Source organism: Phaethon aethereus (assembly GCF_964289735.1).
Source record: "Phaethon aethereus genome assembly, chromosome: 26".
In the NCBI taxonomy this organism is placed as follows: Eukaryota; Metazoa; Chordata; class Aves; order Phaethontiformes; family Phaethontidae; genus Phaethon; species Phaethon aethereus.
Window position 1 is genome coordinate 4,832,093 of NC_138602.1, and position 19,640 is coordinate 4,851,732.

Sequence of the window (19,640 nt, forward strand, 5' to 3'; positions counted from 1 at the left end):
GCCGAGCCACCCGCAGGGATGGGGCCGGGGTGGCTTGCCACGATGCCGCGCCGGCTTTGGGGCTCCTGCGGCGCTTTCAGCTTCCCAGGGAGAGACAGCGAGCGGGGGGGGGATTTAAAAAAATGAAAAAAATTAAAAAGAAGAGCAAATTCTAAAATAAAGGCTGCAGACTGTCTGCCTAATAAAAATCGCACCCGGCAAAGGGCCCATATTGGACGGGATCACAGTTTTCCGAGGTGCTAATTTATTCTCGCAGGCTGGGGGGGAGCGGGAAGCATCACGTTGCCTGTGAGATGTGACGGCAGCGAGGTTTGCAGAATTCCTTTGTTGTGGGCAGAGAGGAGGGGACGCGGAGCCGGCCCCGCCGCCGGGCTCCCGCCGCGGCCGCGCAGCCCCGGGGGGGGCCCTCGGCGGACACCCCCTCCCCGTTGGGGTGGCGGTGAAGGCATTGTGGTGCTGGGAGGGAGGTGGGTGCTGCGGGGGGGCTGGTGGCTGCGGTGGGGTTGGGCGCAGGGGGTGCAGGATCAGTCCCGCGAGGCGGGGGGGACGCGCTGGGTGGGTGGGCACTGAAAGGTCGTGTGTGCTCTGGCGGCTTTGGGGACCGGAGTGACCCGTGGGGACCGCAGAGGTCACAAGGTCTGCGCCCTGGCTGGGGGGCAGCTGGGGCACCCCCAGGGCTGGGGCATCCCCAGGGTGGGGGGCACCCATGTCCCGCTGCATCCCGGCTGCCTGGGTGGGTGGGCAGTGCCCCCCTCCCACCCATCCCAAGCCCGTGTCGTTGTCCCCCCGCACTGTCCCAAATGTCCCCTCGGCTCCGCAGGGACCCCGGGGTCTGCAGCCGCCCCCAGCCCACGGCTCGAGGCGGGTTGGGGCGAGAGCAGACCCCAAAACTGGCCGGGTTGTCCCGGTGCCCAAGGGCCTGGGAGGAATTAAGCTCTGTTTCAGCTGAAGCTAATCACCAGCGCCGGCTTTGCATATTCATGAGGCAGATGAATTATTCATGAGGTGACAGCTAGTGACAGATGTGACAATGTTCGCCCGGGTTGGGGGGGGAGCTTTGCACCGGCGCTATTTTAAATGTCTCTCGTCTGCCGTTCCCCCGGCTGGGGCTGGGCCGCTCGGGGGACGGGGACACACTCCTTGTCCCCGAGGGGTCCCAGCCACGTGGCACCGGGGACGTCGCTGTGCCCTGAGCTCGTGGCATCGCTCTGACCGCGGAGAAGAGACCCCCCACCCCCCGTGAAATTCAGCCCCTTGGGCTCCTGGTGGCATGGCCCATGCCACCCTCCTCTCCTTGCCATCACCGCTGGGCCCGGCGTGGCGATGCCCGGCGTGGCGATGCCCGGCGTGGCGATGCCGGCGTGGCGATGCCGGCGCGGCAGAGCCCGTGGCCCCTTCCATGGGGACCCCAGCCGAATCCTGCCGCTTCTCCCCCTCGGGGCAGCGGCTGGAGGTGCTGAGCCGTGCTGGCAGCAGCGGTCCCCTGCCTGCAGCGCGGAGCCAGGATCGGGCCAGGGCTGATCCCAGTGGTGCCGTGGGGTCGGGACTCGGCCGCGCCAGCCCCGGGCTGCCTCGCCGGCGCTGCTGGAGCTGGATTGCGGGTTAGTGGACCAAGAGGAGGTGGGAGGGAGACGGTTTCAATAATTCACGAGGCGCCGAGGCTGGGAGGACGGGCCTGGCTGTGGCTTTGGCAGCCCCGGCACGGTGTGGGGGTCCTTGTGCAGGGCACACGGCGTGCGGTGGCTCCGGCACCGGCAGGGATGGAGGCTGCCGTGCCGCTTGCCCTGACCTTGGGATAAACTTTTTGCTGGCTCAGCGCAGGGCTCAGTGGCGGGGGCAGCCGGGGGTCCGGTCGAGGGGCTGGTGGGAACGGAGCGCAGCGGGGACCTTCCTTTGTCTCCACGGCTCGGGGCTGAGCTGCGGTGCCACCGGGGCCGTGGTCCCCGCGTGCTTCGAGGGCAGGGGTGCCAGCGGGGTGGCCCCAAGGGAGGGGCAGGCTGGGGCTGGTGTGTCTTGTTCCCAGGGCCGGGGGGAGGCCGGGACCCCCCCACCAGCGGTCCGGGGTCCCCGAGGAGGCAACGGGTGCTGCCGGCGGGGCCGGCCCTTCCCTCCGCGGCACCTTCCCTGCTGCGAAAGCAGAACCTGCAGAAACGCTGATGTCAGGGAAGGCGACGGCCGGAGCCGGAGCCACGCAGCCCTGCAGTCCCCAGCCCCTCGCCGCCGCCGGCACCCACTCCCCCCAGTGCCGCCGTCCCGGCGCGCCCCCGGCGGGGTTGGGAACCACGGGCCCGTCCGTCCGTCCCCGGCATGGCGCGCGCCCGGCTCCGCAGCCGACGGGGGTAGGGGCTGCAAATCCAAAGAGCAACTTCTCCGTTTTAACATTTAAATAAACCCCGGGCTGTTTACCCGGCGGCGCTGCCCCGCGTTCGCTCAGCGAGGCCCCGTCTCCAGAACAGCGGCGCTGGGTAAACAGCCGAGAGCTTAGAGCAGCATTTATACGCCGGCACGTTAACGCGGCTCTTTGGGGTCTCTTGGCTCCTGCTCCGTCCCACCACCCCGACGTGGCCCTGGGCAGAGCGTGGGGCCGGGACCCCGCAGTTTGGCGCTGGTGGCCCTGGGTTGTGGCTGGGAACGGGGACTACCACGCTGGGAGCTGGGGTGGTCACGGGCCAGGGAGGAGGAGGAGGATGGAGAAGGGGAAGGTCTCGGGGACGCTGTGAGGAGATGGCAGGGAGCGAGATTTGGTCGCTGCTTTCCCGCGTGGGAAATTGTCTTTGCCCTTCGACGGGAAAAGTCGCCCGGAAGCTGCAGGGAGGAGTGCCCAGGGATCAGAAAAAGAAAATATGTGAAAAGACCAAAAAAAAAAAAAAAAAAGGACTACGGGTGACTTGAAGCTCTGGGACGTGTGTGAGCACAGCCCAGGGCACCCGTCTCCCCCGGTGCTGAGTGTCCTGGATGCCCCATCCTGCACCCACCACCCCACTCTCGCCCAGCGGGTCCCGGCGTCGTGGCTCGGCGAAGGGTACGGGCTGGGAGGGCGGGCAGGGGCTGCCCCATCCCACGCCCCGGAGCCGCCCCGTCCCACGCCCCGGCACTGATGGTTTGCGCTGGGAGAGCTCCTGACACCCCAGAAAGTCAAAATTTAGCATTTCAATGGGGAGGAGCTGGAACCTCCTGAGCCGGAGGTGCCAAGCAATTTATTTTTTCCCCTGCAGTGGGAAGACAGGGAAAAGTTTGGGGCTGCTGGGGCTGCAAGCCCGGGGGATTTCCTTCCCGGAGCACCTCCGAGCGGGGAAGAAGGAGCTGCTGCGGTGCCACCGGTGCCGTGGAGCAGCCCCGGTGCTGCTCGGGGGCTGTTCTCCTCCCGGGGGACGTGACTGGGTGAAGGTGCGGTGAGCCGCAGCCCGGTCCCCATTCCGCAGCCTGGGAATTTCTCTCCGTGGCCGGAGCCGGGGTCAGGTCACCTCCTCGGCAGCTGGCTTCGGAGGCAGAAAGCCCTGCGGAGCTGCTGAGGGAGGGAGGGGACTGCCAACGCCCCCTTCTCTTTAGAAGAACTAAGATAAAACTCAGTTTTGCGCCCCCCAAAAGGGCCCTTTTCCAGGGCTGCACATGGCGGGGGGTCTCCTTTTTTTTCTTGCTGTTTTGCTCTTTCTTTCTATTTTTGTCCCGTAAAAGCAGAAGGGACAGAATGAGAAATCAAGGGCTGGAAAATGGAGCATCAGGGATGGGGGAACCTGTGGGCTGAGCTGAAGCCGGGGTTCCGGGCAGCTGGGCGAGGGGTGGGGGGCTCGTGGTGTCCCCCCAGAGCCGGGCGCTCCCCAGCTCACTGTCGTGGCTGGGGATCGGTGTCAGAGCTGGGGGACCCGTGTGGGGACCAGCAATCCCTACGCCGGGTCCGCTGCGGTGCGGGGGACCCTGGGCCTGGCCTGAGCTCGCGGCCGCGCGGCGCTGAGCTCCAGCGTGGCCCCGTGTGGGGTGTGCGGTTTGGGGGGGCTGGTTGCACCCCTGCTGCCTCCGCTTGGCTGGTTCGGCGACGGAGGGGTGCCGGAGCCTGGTTAAAATCCCAAACAAAGCCCACACCGGGTGATGGCTGCGGTGGGAGCTGGGTGATGGTTGTGCCGGTGCCGGGCGCCGGGCGGGCGATCTGTTCGACTTCCCTCTGAGCCCGGAGACCAAATGATTTAGAAAATACTAATCGTCGCTGCAGTCAAACAGATGGATGGGAGATTTTCGGCGAGCGGCGGTGCCGGCTTTGTGCTCCACGCGCTGCACGCTGGCTCCGGCAGCCGGAGGCATCCGCTGCATGTTAATAGGCTCTGCCGCGGCTGGGCTGGGGGGCTGCGGGACCCCCGGGCTTGCCCGCTGTCCCCACCGCGGACGTGTGTGTCCCACCTCCAGCGGCGCACCGGGTGGGCGTGGGGATGTCACCGTGGGTGGCACTGGCGGCAGGGGACGCAGAGGGCCGCCCCGGCGGGGTGGGTCGACGGGTTGGCACCCCATCCTCCATCCCGACCCCACCCCGGCTTCGTGCCGAGAGTGGAATCAAACTCTCTCCGGGCTAATAGCATCTTGCTAAGAGGGGCTAATCCTGCTCTCCCCGGCGGCTCCTGGGGGCTGGTGTCGGCGCGGCTCCGCGGTGATTTATGGTCCCGACGGCGTCGCCACACAAGCGGCTCTCGTTGCAGGTCGAGGATGGTCCATGTGATGGGGGATGCCGGCTGCTGGTTCCTGCTCGGGCTCTCCCTCCTCCCCATCACCGTCCTGGGTAAGTGCCACCAGCGCCCGGTAGCCGGGGCTAATTAGCCGATAACGGTAATGAACTATTAGCCACAACAAATAGCGAGGGGGAACAATAACCAGGGGAGGGCTCGGCTGCGGCCGCCCGCGCCTTCCTGCCCTGCGCTGCGGGGGATTAGAGCGAGAGAAGCCCCCCAGCCCCCGTGGACCCCCCCACGCCGGGATCCCCGCAGGCGAGACCTTAAATCCTTAATCCCGCTGGCGGCACCCCCGGCCCCCTCCCCGCCGCGGGGCTGAGCCCCCCGGGGATTTGCCGCGCCTCTGCACGGCGGGGGCGCGGTGGCATCCTGCTGCACGGGGGGCTTTGGGATCCCCCCGCCCCGGCGCGCTCCCCGTGCGTCTCCCGGCGAGCACCGGGCTTGGGGTGCGGTGCAGGGTGGGCAGCCGGGCGGGGGGAAGGTGCCAGGCGGGGATTAGCGGCCGTCCCCGGTGCCCAGCCGGCTGGGCTCTGCGGGCAGCATCCCCCTGACCCCGCTGCCGGCAGGCAGAGCCGCGCCACGGGGCTCCGCAAGAGTGGTGGGATTTGTGCCGACGGAGCCGGGAGCGCGCACAGGCTGGGGCAGGATTAGTGCAGGAGGAGGAGGAGGAGGTGATCGCTGCCATGCTTTATCCCAGCACGGGGGTGGCTTTCCCGCTGGTGCCGCAGGGGTCTGGTGGCACCGAGTCGTTGGCGAGGGGTCCACGGCTGCGGGCAGGGACGGGGAGTACTGATACCCCCACGGGAGCGGTGTGGGACCCATGGGCGCAGAGCGGCGGCTGCAGCCCGGCAGCGTCCCGGTGGGGACGGGGACTCGGCCGAGTCGGGGGTCCAGCCCCAGAGGGGCAGATTTAACTGGCAAAGTCGGTCTCCAGCCACTAGACGGGGAGGCTGCACATCGTCCCGCTTCGTGCTCTCCCTTGGGGGGCTCAGGGGTGCCCGGTGCGGAGCCCCCAAAACCCCGCGATGCCCCAGCTCTCCCCCGCTACGCACAAGAGCTGTGCAGGAGCTCCTGCCAGCCACCCCCGTGCCATCCGGGCGCCTCTCCCCGCAGGCTCCCAGGACGATGGGAAGGTGATCCGCATCAACAGGCTGCGGCACCAGGCCGTGCGCGCGGGGCTGGGGGAGCCCGTGGCGCTGCCCTGCCTCTTCCTGCTCCAGCCCTCCGCCTCGCTGGGGCCCAACGAGCCCCCCGACCCGCCCCGCGTCAAATGGAGCAAGGTGCGCTCGGCCGCCGGCCAGCGGGAGGACGTCCCCATCCTGGTGGCCAAGGACAGCGCGGTGAAGGTGGTGAAAGCCTACGAGGGCCGGGTGTCCCTGCCCGGCTACTCCCGCGACCGCTACAACGCCACGCTGCTGCTGCGCGCCGCCCGCGCCAGCGACGCGGGGCTGTACCGCTGCGAGGTGGTGGCCGGCATCGACGATGAGCAGGACCTGCTGCCCCTGGAGGTGACGGGTGAGCCGGGCGCCGCGCCGCGGGGCGGCGGCGCCGAGGGGGCCGCGGGGTCGTCGCGGGTACCGCGGTGGGGCGGCCCGGGTGCCCGTGCGGCTCGCGAGCCCCGTGCGCCCCGTGCAAGCCGCGCCAGCTCCGCGCCCCGTGCCAGCTGCGCCATCCGCCGCCCTTCCAGGCGTCGTCTTCCATTACCGCCCCGCGGGCGAGCGCTACGCGCTGGCCTTCGCCGCGGCCCGGCGCGCCTGCCTGGACAACTCGGCCGTCATTGCCTCGCCCCAGCACCTCCAGGCCGCCTTCGAGGACGGCTACGACAACTGCGACGCGGGCTGGCTGGCCGACCAGACCGTGCGGTAAGAGCGCGGCGCAGGCCGCGGGCCGGGCGCGCCTCGCCGTGGGCGGCCGCGGAGCTGAGCGCCCGCTGTGCCCCTCTCTGGCAGGTACCCCATCACGCTCTCCCGGCCCGGCTGTTACGGAGACCGCAACAGCCTCCCCGGCGTCCGCAGCTACGGCTGGCGGGAGCCTGGCGAGGAGTACGACGTCTACTGCTACGCCCGGGAGCTGCGAGGCAAGCGGTGCCGCGGCGGTCGGGTGCGCGCCGGGGCGGGCGCCCGGGGACATCCCTCCGGAGCGATGGCTGCGGCCGGGGGCGCGGGCATCTCCACGCATCTCTTGCCCGCCGCAGTTTGGCTGCGGGATGGGTGCCGGTGCCGTGCCGGCACTCGGTGTCACCCGTGGCGCTGGTGCCGAGCGCTGCGGTGTGGCTGTAGGCCTCGGGTTGTGGAGACCGCCGAAAAAACACCGCTCGGCTCCGAGCCGTCAGGAATGTCACGGCTTTCCTTCCCCACATCCCCGACGGGCTCTGCTCTCTTGCAGGGACGGTGTTTTACGCCACGGTGCCGGGGCGGTTCACCTGGCAGGAGGCCCGGCGGCACTGCCGGAGCCGCGGGGCTTTGTTAGCCACCACGGGGCAGCTCTACCTGGCGTGGCGTGAGGGCCTGGACCAGTGCGACCCGGGCTGGCTGGCCGACGGCAGCGTGCGCTACCCCATCAGGCTGCCGCGCAGGAAATGCGGTGGCGAGGCCTCGGGGGTCAGGACTCTCTACCAGTTCCCCAACCGCACCGGCTTCCCCCCCGCCGCCTCCAAATTTGATGCCTACTGCTATAAAGGTAAGGGGGACTGGCCGCGATGCCGGCAGCGCGTTCCCCCCCAGGCCCCTCACCGGCCCGGGCCCTTCTTCCCTCGGGAATCGGTGGGCATGGCCAGGAAAATTGCCGTGGATGAATATTTAATTGGGGAATTAATGAGATAAATGAGGAGAGCTGCGCCGGGAGGGAGCCCGGCTCCATGCATCACCCTGCCAGGGCGCAAGGCTGGGGGATGCGGTGCCTGGTGCCGAGCCCCGGGGAGGCTGTGGGTCCCCACTCCCGGATGCCCGTCCTGCCCCTCGGTCGCACCACCGGCATGGCTGACGTTCGTTGTCCCACCGCAGCGCATGTGGCCGCGGGGCGGCGGGAGCCGGAGGAGCCGGTGCCGCCCGTGCCCGACCCGCCGGGCAGTGACAACGTGCTGGTGGAGCACAGCGAGGAGCTGGGCACGTCGGGGGACGCCCGGGAAGCCCCGCGCGACCGCTACGGCCTCCTGCCGCGGCCGGGGCCCGCGGGGCTGGGTGAGGACGAGCAGCTGCGGCCGGCCAGCGGCAGTCCGGTGGCGCAGCGCGGTGACCTCCCCGGGGCTGCACCCTCGTGGGCGCCGGCAGCTCGTGGCCCAGGGCTGGGCGCTGTCACGGCCCTGCCTCCCACCGCGGCCTCCTCGCCGGCACGGTCCCGCGAGGATGAAGCTCTCAACGTGGTCGATCAGGCGCCGGCGAGCTCTCGGCAGGATCCAGCCAGCACCAGCGCGGCGCTGCCGGGGCAAGAAGCCCCTGACCCCGAGGAGCCCCCGGCTGCCCTCCTGCCGCAGTCCCAAAGCGCAGCCCAGGAGCACGTCACCGGCTCGCCGCCGGCACCGCCTGGGCCGGGGACGGCTCCCGGCACGGCAGCAGAGACCCCCAGCGCCCCACCGGCCAGCTCCCGCGCCCCGAGGCGGAGCAGCTATGCTGGCCTGAATGGGCGCTACTTCCAGCTGCAGCGGCAGAGCCGGGACCCCGCGGTGGCGGCTGGGGACCCCACGGTGGCTGGGGACCCCGCGGTGGCGGCTGGGGACCCGGTGGAGACGGTCACCCAGGCCCCTGTCCTGGCCTTGGAGGTGAAGGGGGCTGCAGCCGAGGCGGTGGAGACGTGGAGCATCCCTCGTGCCGGCACCGAGAGCCTCTGGCGGGAGGGCACCTACTCGCCCTCCGGTGTGGTGGAGGAGGAGATCGGCCCCGGTAAGTGATGCCCGAAAGTGGCTGGGGGGGGTCCTGGTGGGGGCTGCACCGACTCGGGGACCCCATGGCTGTGCCGTCTCTTGCAGAGCTGATGGCACCGGCCACTGCCCCGGTGTCCCCCTCGCCACAGGCGCCTGCCCGGAGGGATTCACCGTGGCGGAGCTCCCACACGGCCCCCCACAATCCCGGGGGGCTCGCTCGGACACCCCCTCCACCGTCCCCATCCCTGCCTGCCTCCACAGTTCCCCACAGCGTTCTCAGCCACCGGGACATCACCACGGTCGGGGCTCAGCCCCGCGTCCCCAGCGCCCGCGGGGACTCTCCCCGGCCACCCGTGGATGCCACGGAGGACTTCTCCGGGGACGCCCTCTCCCAGGAGGATGGTGGCTCCATCCCGCCGCGGCCCCCGCTGCCCCCGGCCCCGCTGGTGGCCGAGGGCCCCGAGATGGCCCCGCAGCCCCGCGGCGACGGTGGTGATGGCAGCGGGGCCCCGGGCGATGGCTCGCTGGAGAGGCAGAGGAAAGCAGTGACCTTCCGGCCGGCTGGCCCCTCCGTGGGGCACCCCGCCGCCCCCAGCCCCACCGAGGTGGCTGCTCCCCAGGCCCCAGGGGGGCTGAGCCCCACAGCTCCCGGTGGGCCCGCTAAGCCGCCGGCTGAGCCCAGCCGCGAGCTGCCGGCCGGGTACAGGGATGCCGGGGAAAGCTCAGCCGAGCCCAGCGGCAAAGCAGCCGTGTCCCCCCCGGCGCGGGACGTCCCTTCGCCTTCGCCTCCCCCCGCGGCTGGCGAGGTGACCCCGCAGGCCGGCGCCGAGCGGCTGGCGGAGGCGGATGCGCTGGAGCCGGCAGCTGAGGAGGGGTCCACAGGCTTCACCTCTGTGGCCCCCCCGCCCACCAGCCGCGCTGCACCGGAGCTGGGGGGTGCAGAGCATCTCCTCCTGCCCCCCCCGGCCCCTCAGCAGCCCCCCGCCAGCCCCGGCCCCCCGGGTGTCCCCAGCCACGAGGATGCACCGACAGCCCCTGGCGAGGAGGATGCCTCCGGGGAGGCGAAGAGGGAAGAGCCCCCCGCGCCCCCCGGCTCGGTCCCCCACAGCCCCTGGCTGTCACCCACCCCCCCCCACGCAGGGGTGCCAGAGGTGCCCGAGTCCCTGAGCACGGGGCCGCTTTTTGAGCCCTCGACAGTGGCGGAGCCGGGGGGGCTGGGGGGGTCCCCGCTGCTGGATGCCGACAGCGGGAGCGGCGAGGAGCCGCCGGAGGAGCGGGAGCCGCTGGCCTGGGCGGCCGCTGACAACACCAGCCGGCACGGTGAGCACGGTGCCGGGGTGCTGGGGGCACCCAGAGCTGATGGGTGCAGGGAGAAATGGGCTGGGTGGCAGGAGGACCTCGAGGCTGACACCCCCCCCCCCCGAGGCTGGCACAGCACGGTGCTGACCCACGGGGTCGGTTTTGGGAGTGGGGCGGGGGGTGTCTCTCTTTTGACCCAAACCGATTTACTCACCGGGGAGTTCCCAGTGGCTGCGGGGGGCTGGGAGCGGGTCCTGGGTTTTTCACCGGGAGCCGAGCTATTAACGTGAGCTGGGGAAGCGTCCTCTTAAATATTTAATAACAATAATCGCCGGGGAGGCGGCTGCTGGCCGGGGCACGTCCAAGCCCTGCGCCCCAGTGGGGAAGGGGTGGGTGCTGCGGCGTCCTCCCTCCGCCCCGGCTCAGGGCGCCCGCACCCACCCCGCAGCTCCGGCCGACCCCTGCCAGAACAACCCCTGCCTGCACGGCGGGACCTGCCGTGCCAACGGCACCGTCTGCGGCTGCAGCTGCGCCCCGGGCTTCACCGGGGAGAACTGTGAGATAGGTGAGCGGCCGGAGCACGCCGCCGCGCCGGATCCCGGTGCGGCACGCAGCGGCGGGCACGCTTGGAAGCGGGGAAGGGAATGGGGCTGCGTCTCTAAATCCTGCTCCATCCGCTCCCCCCGCCCCGGCCTCTGGGTATCTGTTGGCACCGGTGCCGGCGGAGGGGACGGTGGGCCGGGCGGGCGGTGGCGGGGGGGTCTCCGCACACCCCCAGCTCCCGGCGTGTCCCTGCAGACATCGACGACTGCCTGTCCAGCCCCTGCCAGAACGGCGGCACCTGCATCGACGAGGTCAACTCCTTCGTCTGCCTCTGCCTGCCCAGCTACGGCGGCAGCCACTGCGAGAAAGGTGGGGGGCGAGGGGCAGGGCGCAGCCCCACCATGTGCCCCCCGGGCGTGTCGTCGCGGGGTGGGCGAGACCCCCGTGGGGATGCTGCCCAGCCCCCGTGCCTTTGGGGATGGAGAGCTGGGGAGGGGAGGTGGGAGTCCCGCCCGCCCCGGGGCGCTGGGGGGCCGGACCCCCTCGCCGTGCCCACCGTCCCCATCTCCCCGCAGACACGGAGGGCTGCGACCACAACTGGCACAAGTTCCAGGGTCACTGCTACCGGTACTTCGCCCGCCGGCGCTCCTGGGAGGACGCGGAGCGGGACTGCCGCCGTCGCGCCGGCCACCTCACCAGCATCCACTCGCGGGAGGAGCACGGCTTCATCAACGGTGTGTGGGGCGGGGGGGATGACGCCCTGTCCCCCAGCTCTCCGAGCATCAGCCCCCCTGGGTGCTCTTCGCCTTCACCCTGCGAGCTGTGGGTGCCTCTTCCCGTAGGCTTCGGGCACGAGAACACCTGGATCGGGCTCAATGACAGGATCGTGGAGCAGGACTTCCAGTGGACCGACAACACCGGCGTGGTGAGACCCTGGAGGCGCAAGGTGGGGGGCTCAGGGCGCAGGGCACGGGGGGTGCAGGGGCTCTCACCCCCTCTCGTGTCCCACCAGCAATACGAGAACTGGCGGGAGAACCAACCCGACAACTTCTTTGCGGGCGGCGAGGACTGCGTGGTGCTGGTGTCCCACGAGATCGGCAAGTGGAACGACGTGCCCTGCAACTACAACCTGCCCTACATCTGCAAGAAAGGCACAGGTACCCCCGCCCCGGCGTCCCCCTCCCGCAGCCCCCGGCGTCCCCCTCCCACAGCCCCCAGGCACCTCCTCATCCTCAGGAAACCTCTTCCAGCCCCTCACCCGGGAAAACTCAAGCAGCTCCCCTTAATCTCTATTTTTCCTTTTTTTTTTTTTCTTTTTTTCCCCTCACAATCAATTCTTCCCTCTTTTTTTTTTAATTTTTTTTAATTTGCCACCATTAAAACTACTACGTTCTCCTTCCTTATCTTGAAAGTTACATTAACCTCCGGCCGCTCGTTGCGAGCTGGAGGAGCGCGCCGCCCTCTCCCACCCGCCCCGTGTTAACGATGCGCTCGCCCTAATCAGCCCATTAATTAACAAAGTAAATCCCGGGGAACACCTACCTCGCTGCCAACCTGCTGGAGGAGCCCCCGGTAAAGGCATCCACCGCCGCTCCGGCTCGCGGGGAGAACCGGTGGCATCGGCGGGTTGTCCTCCTGTCCGTCCCCCCGCCGGTGACGGGGGCCCGTGTGTGTCCCCCAGTGCTGTGCGGGCCCCCGCCGGAGGTGGCAAACGCCTTCACCGTGGGGAAGAAGAAGGAGAAGTACAGCATCCACTCCAGCGTGCGCTACCAGTGCGAGGAGGGCTTCACCCAGCGCCACGTGCCCACCATCAAGTGCCACAGCACCGGCAAGTGGGACCGGCCCAAAATCCTCTGCACAAAACGTTAGTGGGGACGGGGCGGGGGTCCCGGGGTGGGGGGGGTCAAGGCATCGGCTTCCTCCCGGGGGCCACGGGCCCTGACCCCCCCGCGTCCCCTCCCTTGCCCCCGTTAGCCAGGCGGTCGCACCGAGCGCGGCGTCACCACCGCCACCGTCACAGCCACCCCCACCACCAGCACCACCACCACAAACCCCGCAAGGAGCGGCGAAAACACCGCAAGCACCTCCGGCTGGACTGGATGGAGGAGGGCCACTACTTCTAGAGCCGGGGGACGAGGAAGCACAAGGGTCCCCCACGGGATGTGGTGACGTTTCCCACCCCCCTCCCACCCCCCCCCCTTTTATATCCCCCTTGGCTTTAGCTCCTAGGATGCCCGGCCCCGTAGGGAATAGGATCCGGAGGGGGCGGCTGCGTGTGCGTCCCCAGCCCTCCCTGCATGCCCCACGCTCAGCCCCCCCGAGCCGGGGCCGAGCCCCCAGCCCTGCATGGGGGGGCTGTTCCCTGGCTGGGCTCTGGCCCCTTCCCCAAAGCGGGGGGTTAATCTGACAGCCCCCCCAGCTCCCACCTCGGCCATCGTGTCTCGCGGGCCCAGGGTGTCTCTGGTTTTTTAGCAGCCCCCCCACCCCCCCCCAATCATCCCACCCCGGCACCCCGGTCCTGCCCACAGGGCAGCCCCGCGGCCGGCACGGGGACCCTGCCCCGTGCGGGGGGTGATGCCGCCGGGGCCGGCATCCCGCTCTGCCGCCGGGTTTGGGGTTGGTTTATTTTCTTTCCCCTTTCCGTTCGTTGTCGGGTCCCCGGTGGAGTTGGCGCGCGTGTGTGTGTGTGTGTGTGTGTGTGTGTGTACGGCGCTTTCCGATCTCTGCTGTTTGCGACGTGACGGCCGTGTCCCGAGCCCCCTCCCCGCCCCCTCCCCGTGCCATTTCTGACTCTGCCTTTCTGTACTGCTGGACATTTTAATAAATTTTTTTAACAGTCGCGTGGCTCCGACCCTGCGCTTTCCGGGGTGCAGGGAGGCCGGGGACAGTCCCCCCCGCCTCGCCTGGCCTCGGCCGGGGACTGCCGCACCGGCGCTCTCCGTCCGCCTCTTTTCCCCGCCACTAAATTAATTTTAAGCAAACCTCATCCTGCTCCCGGGGCTCGTCGTGCCAGCCCCGCCGTGAGCCGAGCGCCCGTGAATCACGCTGGCGCTGAGCGGCACGGCCACGGCTTTCCCCGCCGGCCCCCGTAAGCCCCGGAGATGCTGATGAATTTATCAGCCACGGGTGCAGGGGCTGCAGCCCCCACCCTCGTTGCCATCCATCAGTGTGCGACGGCCACCGCCTGGGGCTCCGGTGGCCGCTGGCACCCGTGGTCCCCTCTTTCCCGTGCCAGGGCTCGCGGCGGCTGTCAGCTCCCCGCAGCTATTCATTTTCGTCGGCACTGGAAATCGCTAAAGGTGATGGATGGACTGTGCTCAGCTGCGCCAGGCGCGGAGGAAGCCCCGCGCCCCCTCCGGCACGGGGGACGCCGGGGTCCCCACCTGTGGCCTGCCATCCCCCAGCGGCCCCCGGTCGCTGCCGGCACCGCGATGCGCTGAGGTGGCTCTGCTGGTTGTGCTCCCTTGGATGTGGTCCCGATAAATCGGGGAGGGATGCTACAGCTGGGGTGCTCCGGCTGCAAGGGAGGGTGCGGCGGGGCCAGGGACCCCAGGGCTTTGAACAGGGGGTCCCCTTGCACCTGAGATGCCCCTCGAGGGTGGCACCAGCGAAGGAGACGCAGGAGCCCGGCTCAGCTCTCAAAAGCAGCCGAAGCTTTTATTTCATCGACGTCCAGCTCGCGAGCGCCGCGGCCGCACAAAGCCGCGGGCGGGCGGGCGCAGGGCGCGGTGCCCACCCGCCGCCTCCCCGCTCCCGGCGTCGATCGCTTCTGCACGAAGCCAAGCGCTAAGGAGCTGCCCCCGCCCCGGGCTGAGGGCGCGCGGCCGCTCGGCTCGCCCGGCAGCGGCCCCGCGGGGCGGCTGGCGGCGGGTGGGCGCATGCGAGTGCTGGAGGGGCTGCGGGTGCTGGAGGGGCTGCGGGTGCCCCCCTGGCTGCCCATGGTGCACGAAGCCAAGCCCAGCGCCCTCGGTCCTAGCGCCAAGGCGGGATTTCGGGGACTGGTGGGAGCCCGGGGTCGACACCCCCCCTCGTAGAGACCCGCCGGTCCCACGACGCCGGTCGCCTGTGGCATCTCCGGGGGGGGGTCGGTGCTGCGTGGCCCCAGGGGACATCGGGGGCTCAAGCCTGCTTTGCTCTGGCCGGGCCTTTAGCACATGCGACGCGCTGGCTGATAAGCAAGAGCGGCAACGGGCCGGGGTGCGAGCGCGGGCTCCTGGCTGGGCGCCCGACGCCACTCCCCTCCCGCTGCCTCAGTTTCCCCAAGCATCACCGCGCTTGGTCCGCAGCCGCGCCGGCGTCGCACGGGCACCTCTCCCAGTCCAAGGCGGGGGCTGCCCGCAGCGCCCCGCACGGCCGCGGCCCAGGAGCCGGCGACGCCGGGGAGCCCAGCGCGTGGCGCGGGGGGTGCCCCCGGCCAAGTCTGGGGGTGCTCCCGGTGAGGGCGAGCCTCACACACGATTGGGGTGCCCCCCGCCCAGCGCCTTCTCTGGCACAGCCTCGCCAGCCTTTTTGAAGCAATAAACCCCAAAAAGCTTGTACTTCTTGTCCGGGAAGCCCAGGTTGCGCACGCCCGGCTCCCGGCCGCCGCAGCGCGCCCGCGGGTTGACGATGGGGTAGCGGATGCTGCCGTCCTCCAGCCAGCCGGCCTCGCAGCGGTCCAGCAGCTGGATCTTCCAGGCGGCGTAGAGCTGCCCCACCTTGGCCACGGCCGCGCCGTTGCTCTTGCAGGCCTGCACCGCCTCGGCGTAGCCCAGCTTGCGGTACGTCTTCAAGAAGTAGACTTTGCCTGGGGGGGTGGACGAAGAGGGGGCTGTCGACGGGGACCCGGCTGGAGCGTTCCGCACGTGGCACGGCACCGGCACCCCGCGGGGCGGGATGGGGCAGAGATGGGGCTGAGCGGTGCGAGCTCTGTGGACCCCCCCCGTACATTTTGGGAGGGGGCGGGAGGAGGCTCTGGGGACCCACCGCCACGGTGCGGGCAGATTTATGGGGGCTGCACGGCGGCGGTCGGTGACGGCTCCTCGTGGCGATTACACCCGCTATTTATCCCGCCTGCCACCATTAAATAAACATCGGCGGAGCCCCCCTGCGCGGCCCTGCCAGCCAGGAGGAATTTACACATCCCGGGAGCCCTCGCGGCTCCCATCTGTCTTGCGTGGCCCCGGCCTCATCCATCACCCGCGCCGTTCGCTGCTGCAACCGCCCTCGTCCCCTGCGCCTGCCCGGGGAAGACGGGTCTTGCTAAAACCGGGTGCCGCAGCCCCAGAGGTGATGGGGCTGGATCCTGGTCCCCGCTGGGGGTCCCCAGCACCGCACCCCATCTCGACGTGCTGGGGACCCCAGGGAAGGGACACGCTGCCGCATCCCGCTCTCACCCAGGGCTGCGCATCTTCCCGGACCACCGTGGGAATCACCCCCAGCCCCACCCAGCCAAAATGGGGAGCTGGGTGCTCCGTGCCTCAGTTTCCCCACCCTGCCGTTACCGTTGAGGTTGGAGGTGAAGCAGAAGGCGTCGTAGTGCTCGCTCTCCTTGTGCCGGTAGCCGTAGTTGCGTACCCCCACCGGCGTGTCCTTGCGGCCGCACTCCTCCCGCGGGCGGGAGATGGGGTACTGCACCGAGCCGTCCTCCAGCCAGCCGGCGTTGCACCAGTCCATGCCCTCCAGCCAGGCCTGGTGCAGCTGGTCGTGCGAGGCCAGGATGCCGTCCTGCTCCAGGCACGCCTGCTGCGCCTCGTGGAAGTTCAGGGTGTAGCGACCCAGGCGCGGGTGGTAGGGAAAGATCACGCCTGGGGGGACGGAGAGGAGGGCTGGGGTGTGTGGTGGGGGTCTCCCCCACCTTATTTGGCAGCCAAAACCCAACAAACGGGGTCATGGGCGCAAGGCAGCGGGAGCCAGCGGGGAACCGGGGCTGCTGCGGGCTGGGAGACCGGCTGCAAAGCCCAGCGAGGACGAGCTGCCCTGGTCCCTGCTCGGGGAGTTTGGGTGCTCCAGGTTTTGCTCAGTAACCCCAAAGCCCCCCCACCCTGCGACCGCAGGGACCCCCGCGGCACCGCCGGGCTCCAGGAGCTGCCGCTCTGGGACCTGGGGACATCGGCGGTGCTCACGCGGGCTCCAGCCAAGCCCCGGCATCGCCGGAGAAAGCCCGTCCCAGCCGGAGCAGCGCTGCTGTGCCTCCTGAGCCCCCCAAAAAAGGGTTTTCCCTCTTTCCTGGCATCCCCAGCCGCAGCAGCCTGTCCCGGCAGGCCTGGAGCCGCGCACAGCACCAACTGCCGCGTCCCCCGGTCCCCGCCGGTGCTTTACGAGGCCGTGCCGCTATCTATCTCCAGCGTTTATTAGCTGCCAGCCTGTAAACCTGGAGCGACAATAAAAGCCAATAACTGAGGCAATAAACCACAGCACGAGCCAGGAAAAACAACCAGCCGTACAGCAGGAGCGAGCCCCGCTCTGGGACACAGCGCCGGGAACCGCGTCCTGGCCATCCCGCACGGGACACGGGGACACCTGGGGTCGTCCCCGTCCCTCGCTGGCATAGCCATGCCGCTACCTTCGAGGTCCAGCTTGACCATGCCGGTGTCATCCTCGAGCTCGTTGGTCACCTCGCACTCGTAGCGGCCGTAGTCTTGCAGGGTGACGTTGCGAATGATGAGCGAGGCGTCGCCGAAGCCGTCCTCCTGCAGAGCCGTGCGGCCGCGGTAGCTGCCGAACGCGCGCCGCGCCTTCCCCAGTGCCACGAAGACGTCCACGAAGGCCATCGGCTCTGTCACCTTGGTCCACTTGAGACGGATCTCAACCGGGTCGTGGGTGGACACGTCGTAGTGGTACCGGCAGGGCAGGATGATGGTGCCGCCCCGGTGTGTCACCACCTTCCCCGGGGCCGTTTGCACGACCACGGCCCCGCTGTCACCCTCTGCAAGGGACACTGAGCTCAGGGCACTCCCTGTCCCCAAGCCTGCCCCTGCCTCCATCCCAGGCAGCGCCGGCACGTGGGCAGGACCCACGGCAGGGACAGGGCAGGCTGGACAGGGTGTGGGGCAGGGGAGGTGACCACCTTTGGGGGGGAATCTCTCTCTTTTGGGGGGGTTTGCAAAACCCGAGGAGGGTTGGGCAGCTCTGGGCCAGGGCAGGGGGGACACGATGGATGTCCCAAGAGATGCTTTAAGGGATCGTGCTTTAAGGGACGTTCAACCCAGCAGCCCAACGGCTGCAGGACGCTCCCCCCGTCCCACCCCGGGGGCCCAGCCTGGCTCCCCACTGTGGACCCTCGTCCCCACTCACCCATGACGTGGACCACCTTCTTCCGTCCCCGGGTGCTGAGCAGCGCGTCGGAGGCGAAGACACCGGCGAGGAGCAGCAGAGCTGCTGGGCCAGCGGCCCAGGGGCCTCGGAGACGCATCTGAGGGGAGAGCAGAGCCCCATAGCACCCGCCGGCCCCCCAGGGAGGAGAAGGGCGGAGGGGAGGTCTGTGAGAAAACCCACGCTCTGCCTGACCCCCGGCTCCGGCAGCCCCCCGCAGCGATGCTGGTCCCCAACCCGCGCCCCGTGGGGGCTATGCCGGCCGGGGGGAAGGAGATGCCGTCACCCGCCAATACGGCTCGTGGGGAAGCCCCCCACCCCGCCTCCCACCTCATCCACCCCAAGCAGAGGGGGGTGACCGGCATCTCCCCGCCCGTGGGGACCCCCGCGTCCCCCGGCCTGCGCCGGCGCTGAACTCCGCTTCACCCGCTCAGTTACAGCCGGGATGAATATTTCATGGCAGACGCGCCGGATCTCGTGGGTTATTTATGTCGGCGCTGGCACATCTGGAAACCGAACTGATGGCGCGGGAGTGGGCTGCGGCTGCCGGAGCCCCCCGGAGCCGCCGGCCACCTCCCCCTCCTCTGGGGACGAGCCAGGGCAGCGCGTGCCAGAGCCCCCCTGCTCCCTGGGGTCTGCGATCCCCCCGCACACTGCGGGCTGGGGCCTGAGCCCCGTGTTCTCGGGGGTGCCCCGGACCCCCGCACAGGCAGACCGGGTGTGCGTCACCCCCCACCTTGCCACTCCGGGGGTATGAGCCCCTCCGCGGGGCTCGGGGAGCAGAGTCAGGACTTGGCTGTGGGGCAGGGGGAGCGAGGCAGCCCCCTCGGGGGTCCCGGTGTCCGGTTTGGGGCAGGGGGAGCGAGGCAGCTCCCTCCGGGGGTCCCGGTGTCCGGTTTGCGGCAGGGGGAGCGGGGCAGTCCCGACTCTCCCCCGCCGGCGGCCCCGGGGCCGGTGCGGTGTTGCAGTGCGGGGCACTGCGGCGGCAGCCCCGGGGCTGCGGGACGCCGGTGCCCGGGAACGGGCAGCGCAGGGCGGGGAAAAACCGGTCCGGCCGCCGCCCCCCCCGCCCCGCCGGGAGCAGCCCCTGCCCGGGGTGCCGGTACCGGGGGTGCCGGTACCAGGGTCCCGTCCGCGGCCGCACCGCAGCCCCCCGCACTCACCGTGACTCCACCGGTGCCGGTACCGGCCCGCGGGAGGGGCCCGGCCGCAGGAGCGCTCCGGGGCCGCCGGTGCGGCTCCGCGCAGGGGGCGGCACCGGGAGCTCGGCCCGGCCCTGCCCCGGCTCCCGGCGCTGCGCAGGGCCGCCGGCTCGCCAAGGTCACCGGCCCCCGGTACCGCCGGCCCGGGCTGCAGAGCGGGGGGAAACCGGCGGGGTAAAAGGAGTTTGCGGGATAAATCCCCCCCCCCGTTCCCCGCAAGGGCAGCCCCGAGCCACCGCCAGCACCCCCACCCGTGTGCATCCACCCACCCCTGTGCACACACCCACCCGTGTGCATAACTCCCCCACATGCTCCCACACCCCTGCCCACCCGTGGGCGTCCCTGGCACACGCAGGGGCCCCCCATTCCCCGGCTCCCCCCTCCCCACCCGAGGCTGAGCTGCAGCAAGGGCAGGCAAGGGCAGCGCAGGCAGCAGGAGCCCCCTGCAGCCCCCGCGCCCCCACGGGGGGAACCGGCAGGGCCCCACGGGGGACGGCGCGGGGGTGACGTCCCGGGCGGGAGCGCAGACACGGGTTCAGAAGCCGTACCCTCGCTCCTTTATTTTGTAAACAGTGTTTTCCTGGCACGGGCCCCACTCCTGCATCCTTCCAGCGCGGCCGGGAGCACCGGGATGGGACAGGGCCCCCACGGCCCCCAGGGACCCTCCCGCAGCCCCCCACCAGGGAGACCTCCCGAGCCTGGGCACGAGCAGGGCCGTGGCTGCAGCGA

The 19,640-nt window shown here is 70.1% G+C and overlaps 2 protein-coding genes across 2 annotated transcripts; one reads left to right on the forward strand and one right to left on the reverse strand.

The window, feature by feature from the left end:
- Positions 1-4,692: 4,692 nt before the first annotated feature.
- Positions 4,693-12,585, forward strand: NCAN (neurocan; the record flags this gene model as incomplete). The annotated part of the gene is made up of 14 exons (XM_082011022.1): positions 4,693-4,765; positions 5,829-6,230; positions 6,403-6,577; positions 6,665-6,792; positions 7,101-7,394; positions 7,718-8,593; positions 8,680-9,894; positions 10,322-10,438; positions 10,672-10,785; positions 10,992-11,150; positions 11,259-11,341; positions 11,429-11,573; positions 12,098-12,280; positions 12,395-12,585. 14 exons carry the CDS (start codon positions 4,693-4,695, stop codon positions 12,583-12,585), a joined length of 4,155 nt encoding a protein of 1,384 aa, XP_081867148.1.
- Positions 12,586-14,747: 2,162 nt separating this feature from the next.
- On the reverse strand, positions 14,748-17,809 carry HAPLN4 (hyaluronan and proteoglycan link protein 4; the record flags this gene model as incomplete). The annotated part of the gene is made up of 4 exons (XM_082011115.1): positions 14,748-15,202; positions 15,900-16,202; positions 16,961-17,323; positions 17,692-17,809. The coding sequence occupies 4 exons, from the start codon at positions 17,807-17,809 to the stop codon at positions 14,865-14,867; spliced, it is 1,122 nt and encodes a 373-aa protein (XP_081867241.1). The 3' UTR covers positions 14,748-14,864.
- Positions 17,810-19,640: the final 1,831 nt, after the last annotated feature.